We start from the raw sequence: 8,521 nt of genomic DNA on the forward strand, positions 1-8,521 counted from the left end.
CCCCCCCCCCCCAATCAGTCAGAATGGCTGAAGTTTAGCAAATATAATCAACTGAAAACAGAGCTTTATAATGAGAAGTGTCAGAAAACCTGAATAAAATGGTACTGCTAGCTTCTATAATTGTTTTATAAATAAAATGGTATTTGAGTTTTCTTTGCATGTGGCAGGCGAATACTGCTTCCACCTTAGAATTAGGGGATCGGTTTAGGATTGAGGGTCCATCAAACTGCCACTTTTTCTCATGTAAATACTGCTGTATGTATGTTCATCAGATTTGTCAGTGCAAATAGTTTATTTGAAAGGGAACTTACTGTATCTCAAACTGGACTGCACAATAATTATTTAATATACCAAAAAAGTGATTCAGTTTTCCCAGCATAACGCATGGTATTTTGATTTATAGGTTGAGTGCATATCAGTGTACTTATAATAACGCCATCTATTGTTTGATTATTTTTCCCCCTTAAAAGTAAAATTCAGTTATAAATATATGTAAGTGAGGAACTATTGGCATGTGTGAAGCAGGGATAATACTGGCATACACTGTGCACATCTTGCCACACACTGGGTCCCACTAGACATTCTGGTAAAGACATGATAGGATCAGATGCATGATCCACACAGCTGTGCTGCCTGCCATGCCACGCGTGCATGACAGGTGATTGTGGGATCCAGCATCGGATCTTATCATGGCTTATTGCTGGCACAGGGGGATCCCAGGGTCCCCATCCTGGGCTCCCCCTGCTCTGTCAAATAGCAGGCTCCTGCAGCTGTGAGTCCTGCAGGGGCATAGACCTTGCTACAATTAAAGCTGGATAGAAACCAGCTCTAAAGTTATTACACATTTTCCAGCTCTTAACTTTATAGCTGGATGGACCCTTTCGTAGCTTGATAGTTATTTTGCATGTGTAGCTGGTCTAAATTAATTGTGTAGTTAACCAGTTAATTGTGTAATACAAGTGGAGGGGCCATTTGTTGTTCTTTTTCAGCAATTGCCTGCACTCTAACTTTCTCTGATGTGGACTTCTTGAGTCAAAGAATATAAAGAATAGGTTTTTTATTGAATGATGTGATGTGTACAAAGACAGTTTTTAGGTTTATCTTGTAGCAGAATAAATATGTTTGAAAATGAGGCTCTTGTTAATGAACCTTTGACTCTGTTTTAAAAGAATCTCCCAGGTGGGCTAATTCCTTATTTTACAAGTAGTATGTTTTCAGGCACAGGAACCTAAGTATACTTTGGTATTCAGTTATTTACATTTTTAGTTTAACTTTGGCTAGTCCTATTGCATTAATTGATCACACAATCTGAATGAAATCATCCCCTTAAGTCCACTTACCTCCAACACTGAGCAGTGGCAACTGCTTCAGAAGATGGAAACCTGAAGTAGGCTGTTATTGGATAACCAGTACCCAGGGAAAACATCCCACTATCTCCCAGAAATTGGAGGTTGATTTATGCTCTGAAATGTAAAGGTTTATATACCTTCCAAAGTGCTGGGTTTTAGTATTAAAACATGAGTATTCCTTTTAGGCATAGCTTCATCTTTATCTGAATCCTGCTAAACTCTTGGTCTCAACAATACTTTGTGGTTACTAGTCTTATGTTCTGACTGTACTGTGTGGAAAAAGTACTTCCCTTGAACAGTTCTGAATTTGCAGCCTTCAAATTTATGACTGCCCCCCTTGTGCCATTAGGGGGCTGTCATAAATTGAATAAGGTTCCATATCGATCTACTGTGTACCATTTTGTAAATTCAGTATTGGTTATCATGTCCATCTCTGTCATGTTTCTAAGGTAAACCATCTCAGTCATTTCAGTATCTTTTTAGGGATTATTTTCTAAGTTCATAATTATAGTATCAGTAAATAAGGGACATGTGTTATGTTATCTAACGCTGCAAAATGTGGAATGCAGAGTAGTCTTATAAATGAGCAACAAAGAGGTAAGGCTGGTTTCCAAGTTTATAAAAAAGTTTATTTGGCATCATACTTGTCAAGTCATTCAGAATTGCTGAATTACTGGCATAGTTGTTATCCAGATGCAAATGTGTACAATATTAAGTGTTGCACTGTAAAACTAATTGGCATGTTTTTATGTCCCTTCTCAGAAGCGAGATCAACTGCAAGATGAAGAGGAAAGAAAAAGTTCTTGGGTTAGTCAGGAGCGACAAAAAACACTGGACAGGCTTCGCACATTTAAACAGGTAATGAAAGAAAAATGACTAATCTTCACATTTTAAACTGGTAATGAAAGAAAAGTGACTATTCTTTTTCACCACTTCTTTATTTCTTCTTTAAATTACATTCTTGTAATAGCTTTGTGTAGTATCTAATATTCTTCATTAAATACTTAAGCATTCATTGGAGAATAGGAATTAAAATTCCCTGCATTCTAGGATTTAGGACAAGATATGGTAAATGTACTTCCTCTTCTCATTTCTTATAGCTAATGAAGAACTTTAAATGAAGTTTGCAGTGTTTCTTTTACAGAAGTACAAACCATATGCCATTTTCCATATATATTGGATCATTTCACTCCTCCCTCCAATTTATAATGCCTGAAAATTCTTTCCTAAGGGAGTTTGAAGTCAAAGTATCAGAGAAAAGACACCAGACAGATACAGACAGAGGGGCTGAATACAAAAATGCTTCTAGCTGTTGCTAGTCTATATAACCAAGCAATAAAATTAGAACAAGCAGTAAAATTAAGAAAATTTCCATTACTGTCTAGATCCTTTTAGTTTTGTGCTATTAAAAAATAGTAGTGTACACCTAAAGGGCTTGCACGCCTGCAAGACATCTAGGGCTAGTGCCTGTTTCACCTGTTGGATGGCAAATCTCCCTTGTGTGTCTTAAAATCGGCGTTTAATTTAATCCACAACCTTTTTATACATAGCTGTAGATTTCAATGACGTGGTAGATGCAGATTTAGGAGCCAGTTTGAAATTGCTTTGAAACTATATTCTGAAAGAAAACTTAGGTGTTTGGAGGGTCAGAACAGAACTATTGGAAAATATTAACTGCTGTTTTCCTAGGTAGTCCTTATTTACATTTTACTCCTCCCACTTCCCAAATGCATTACTCTTGCCATCTGTATACATCTAGTCTGCATATCTGGAGAGGAAGGGGATTTTAGTGTTTGCTAAATATCATTTGGAGTAGACAGAGTGATGGGTTTATATTGCAAATTATGATGCTTACACTATGTTAATGTCAGAGGTCATCACTAGGCTGCCATGTACTGGAATGTTACATTATTGGAATGTTTTTACATTGAAAATGTACAGCATAATAGCTCTTGGATGTGATTCCTTTGCAATACAGTAATGATCAGAAAAGTTAAAGCCCTGATCGGTTCATTGTCAGCATCTAGAATAGCACATTGCATACACTCACATAATCTTAAATAATGTTTTTCCTTTTAGCGGTACCCTGGGCAAGTTATACTTAAATCAACCAGACTGCGACTGGCTCACGCAAAAAGGAAAAGTTCAGCTAGCTCAATACCCTCCACAGATGAACCTCGATCTCTGCCAGAAACTTCCCAAACCCAAGAGAAAACTGAAGAGACAGAATCGGGAAAAGCGACCCAGCCTTTACAAACCCAGGAGCCCAGGAGTTTAGAACAACTTGAAGATGTTTCATTACCTCCTAATGGTGTTACCTCTGAACTGTCTCATGCTAGTACTTTTCCACTTCTTGCCAGTAATGACCCTCAGCCAGATACTGTTACTGTTGTATCATTTCCTCCTCCTCTGCCTCCACCACCACCACCACCACCACCACCACCTCTGCCTACCAAGGAAGATGCCACAGAATCCTCAGGAAAATGTGACAGCCTCATTAAACAGGAAAGTGAGGGTAAAGAAGTCCCACAGTCTGTCAGTATCCCATCAGCACATCTTTTTGATAGCAGTCAGTTAGTCAGTGCCAAGAAGAAACTAAAGAAGACAGGCGATTTAGAAGGTTTGCAGAGGAGAAGAGGTAATATTTGTATTTATATTTATTTAACTGTAATTAGCGTTTAAGTAATATATTACCAGTTGGCTAGTTCCCCTCTTTGGGAATGCTCTAGAGAAGTAGGTGTGTTATATTTCTGTATAAAAAAGTAATGCAACACTTGGCATAGCTCCCTAGACTAAAAAATGCACCCGTTCAAATTATGGGAACTTTCACTGTTGTGTGCAGCAGTTATACAGTATAGACTGAAAAAGATTACAAGTTTATTAATGGTTCAAGCATGATGCATTTTTTTTGCCTTAGTCGGGGACTGGACTCAGTGATCCAGGAAGTCCCTGCCACTTCTACTCTCTTCTCTAATCCCACATATCCTCAGATACAATTTGCAATTTTTGCTCAGGTGTTTCAGTTGTATACTACTGGATGGAGTCCTGGGCTGGGATTTGGAAGATCAGGCTTACTTTGTGGTTTTGTCAGTAGCCTTCTGGGTGACTTTTGGCAAGTTGTTTCCACCTCTGTGCCTCAGTTTCCACATCTGCAAAAACAGATAATGAAGTGCATAGAAAGCTTTGGCGGTAAAGCATATATATTTTATTCAGTCCAGCTTTTTTTAACTGTGTGCAAACAAATTTAATATTTAACACTTACCTTATCTGTGATGTGTCCTCTCTATGTATTTACTTCCTTCTACATCAACCTAGTTGGTACTGGCAGCCTTGAATAAACTACCACAGGCTACTTATCAGCAGTTTAAAAACACAGGTGGCTTTAAAATGTCGATGCTTGGTTTTCTTTGTTTCCTTGAAAAGCATGGAAAATCATCTTTCCTTACCAATTTGGACAGGAACCTTGGCCATCAGGTGTGTGGGTACAGTGGATATAGGATTTTCCTCTTGGTACTTTTTCATTTAATGACCTTTGTTTTCTATATTATCATGACCTTTCATTTAATGACCTTTGTTTTCTTTGCTTTGCGCAAGTATTGTGATTTTAATTATCCTTAATTGTAGACAGGCCCAGAGCTATAAACAGAGCCATAAATAATGGAAGGTCCTCATTCATGGAAGCATTATGGGAACCCCAGTCTTTTTAGCCTTCCTTTTTGCTCCATCATTCCCTGTTCAAAATAAATGTTATTTGAACTTCTTTGTGGTGAGTGACCCAGGAAGATCCAGGAATCAGTTTTTGAATCATTAAAAACATTTTTTAAGTGTTCCCCAGATCTTTGTCCAAAAACCTATGAATTCCATAACTCTGTGAGTGAGGTCTGAATGCAAACATGCATGTCTGACAGTTTACAAAGTTGGAAGCAAATTTTTAATCACTTGCATAATTGTTCCAACATTTAAAAATATTGTCAATCAGACCTCTTTACAATGGCTGAAGGTGGTACTCTGTACCAGGCAAACTGTAAAGAGCATGGGCGTATCACACAAGTTGTCTTTTAGGATTCTTAGATGGGTAGTGAAGTCAACATGAAAAGACATTCACTTCAACTCTGCTGCTGTAGGCACAAAGTCCCAGTCCTGAAGAAACTTTGCACATGCAGTTCTGTACATCTGCACAGCTTCCCATCAGCATTGGCAGGGCATTGATGTTTACCAGTCAGCTTGTGCCCAGGTGGAATAGTGCCTACTCTCCAGGTTTCTGGTTTTCACTGATGGTGTTAAAGATTACGAAATCCATGAAATGAAGAATATAGCGGCACTTGTTAAGTGATACCATGGAATTACACTGACTTATTGCAGTTAATTATTTATGTAAATTCATCTCGTTTTGACAACCTCTCTTTAGGTTTGGCTCTCAAACATTCTTTTCATCTGAAATTTCTTATGTTGAGTATGAAGCTAAAGAAGAAACTTTGGGCCAGTTGAAGTACATCAGGGAGATTTTTAGTGTTTTGTTTTATCCCCTCTGATTTTTTTGGAGAGTGTCCTCAACATTTTGATGCCTGTAAGCAACTTGGTATGCACACAAAAAATTGCAGTGTATTAAAAAATATATTTATTTTAAAGGTGGGTTTCATCATATAAGTTGTTTTGATCAAACTGTTAAGATAGTTTTAAGTGTACACTCGCTTATGTGATTACTTTTTGCTCTTTTAAAAAAACCCAGCCAAACGTATTCAGAATTAAAGCTGCAAACTAATTCTGCAGATAAATCTCAGTGCATAGTTAGTTATACCAATCTAAACTTAGTGGGCAACTGAGGTTTAATAAATTGTAAATAGGGCTTAGTTTGGAGACGTATTCTGTTTCCAATTTCCATGGACCCACTAGGTGAACTTGCTTTGGTTAGTTTCAAACAACATGTGCATTCCTTACTCCATCTGTAAAAGAGGGAGGGTAGCAGTTCCCCATTTTTTGGAAAACACCTTGACCATGGATGCAAACCAGTGTACAAATGCAGTTATTTAATGTGAACATGAGGATCAGATTTTCAAGAGCATGAGGTGTTGGCCAGATTGCCCCATTACAACTAGACTATCTGGGATTTCATAGGAAAGGTCTTGATTCATGGTACATGCTTGTACTCAACAGGCTTATATAGACTTAAACTTTTATATACAACAACTTTTTTTCATGCACTTCTACCAAAAAAAATAAAAAAGCATTTTTTCTGGTGACATTTTCACTCATCAACATAGTATGACAAGTATAGCAGGAGCACTCTAGCCATGCCATTCTGATAAAACCAAAATTTATGTAAGACTGTTAAATGCTAAAATAATTTGGAACAACTGAATACTGCTGGAGCAACACAGTTCTGCATTTTTTTTAAATACCATTTTCTCCAGATTGTCAATAGTTTGTTACCATGTAATATTGTTGCTCCCTTTTTTCAGTCTTAGTTACTTTTTTAATATTGGAAATCCATATACATACAAATTTGGAATATACTTTGTCATTCCATCAATTTTATATGTGGCAATGGGGGAAATGCACTCAAAGATGGAAACAATTAACAGTTATCTCATAGTATCTATGGTATTGAGATTTATTTAGGGTTTAAAATTACCTAGGAAATGGCATCATCTTATTGCTTGGTATAACTGAAGATATAAAAATGAAGATGCTGGTATGAGTAAATACATTAAGATTAACACTGGCCATGTTTTTGTCTACTGTAGTGAGTTCCCCTATGGATGAGGTGCTGGCTTCCTTGAAGCGTGGTAGTTTTCACCTAAGAAAAGTGGAGCAGAGAAGTCTCCCTCCTTTCCCTGATGAAGATGATAGCAATAACATCTTGGCACAGATAAGGAAAGGAGTGAAGCTGAAGAAGGTGCAAAAGGATGTTTTGCGTGAATCTTTTATGGTTCTGCCTGACACTGATCCTCTGACACGTAGCATCCATGAAGCACTTCGAAGAATTAAGGAAGCATCACCAGAGTCGGAAGATGAGGAGGAAAGTTTGCCTTGCACAGACTGGGAAAACTAACCTGTAATGTTCCTAATTATATCTTTTTAAGCACTTTGTGTAAAATACCTGCTAAATGTTGTGGTTTGCAATCTTGGATGCTTAGTAGATATTTGACTAACTGTCCTTGATATGCAGGCTGGTAAAAGAGTCTATATTGGACTTTTGAACTACTGACATTTGAAAGGGATTTACGTTTATAGTGAGATAAATATTTTCCTGGCCTCTTGCCTCTTGCCACATGATAGCTTGTCGTCTTGTTGAGCTGATGACAGAAATTGTCCCCCCAGCAAGCTACAATTTGGTATAGCATGTTTTAGAGAGACTGTGTACCTTCCAAAATTGAAAGGACCTTTCATAAATAATAAAGCCATACAATCAATCTTTAATATATTCCTACCTTTCAGATATCTTCTAATAATTGCCTCTGACTTGTAAAAATACAGGGTGCTTCTAACTTTGGGCTGAATAATTCTAAGTCAAAGAAGATTAGATATGACTCCTAAGCATACTGAAGTCTTGTGTGTGGCTGTTTTTTTGATGGTTTCTTTCAGATCTGTGAAGGGTCTGATTAATTCCTAGATCATAAACAGTAAATAAGCCAGTGTAATTTACACCTCTGTTAATCATATCCCCCCCTCACAAACTTCCAGGCACTGTAGTTTGATGTGATGTAAGTGCTAACATTAGATTTCAGCTAGCTATTTAATGAGTTCGCAGACAGAACAGAAATTGCCTAGGGATTTTAGTCTTCAAAATCAAGGCTGATATGGTAGTGTAAAGACATTGAAATATTTCTCAAATGTCTCTGTCCTGAACTGCAATACTGTACTGTAGTAGTTCTCTTCTACAGCTAGGACATGGCTGTTTTGGAGGGGGGGAAGGGGGAAATGCTATAAATATATATCAAATTCAAACCATATATATAGTGGGCAGCAAAAGAGACATTTTCATGCAGAAGGAGTTATGGGTTAGATGGTGTTGTCTAACCAAGCAGTCTTGCAGCTGTTTAAGGATATGCTGTTAACTAATAAGGCTAGCTGTACTTGTTCACATAGGAGAGCTCAGGCAGCCTATGTTGTTTGTTTGGGAAAATGTCCCTGTTTCTGAAAGCTGTAGGTCAGCTATGTCTGAACTCACA

The 8,521-nt window shown here is 37.5% G+C and overlaps 1 protein-coding gene across 1 annotated transcript in view; it reads left to right on the forward strand.

Moving 5' to 3' along the window:
• JMY (junction mediating and regulatory protein, p53 cofactor) overlaps positions 1-8,521 on the forward strand; it is a 163,975-nt gene that overhangs the window by 142,117 nt on the left and 13,337 nt on the right. The window contains exons 9-11 of the mRNA XM_019518250.1: positions 2,112-2,207; positions 3,429-3,987; positions 7,094-7,404. Coding sequence (XP_019373795.1) covers positions 2,112-2,207; positions 3,429-3,987; positions 7,094-7,401 — 963 coding nt within the window. The 3' untranslated portion in view covers positions 7,402-7,404. The remainder of the gene's footprint in view (positions 1-2,111; positions 2,208-3,428; positions 3,988-7,093; positions 7,405-8,521) is intronic.

Source organism: Gavialis gangeticus, unplaced genomic scaffold (genome assembly GCF_001723915.1).
Source record: "Gavialis gangeticus isolate Ggan-Ray unplaced genomic scaffold, GavGan_comp1, whole genome shotgun sequence".
Taxonomy (NCBI): domain Eukaryota; kingdom Metazoa; phylum Chordata; order Crocodylia; family Gavialidae; genus Gavialis; species Gavialis gangeticus.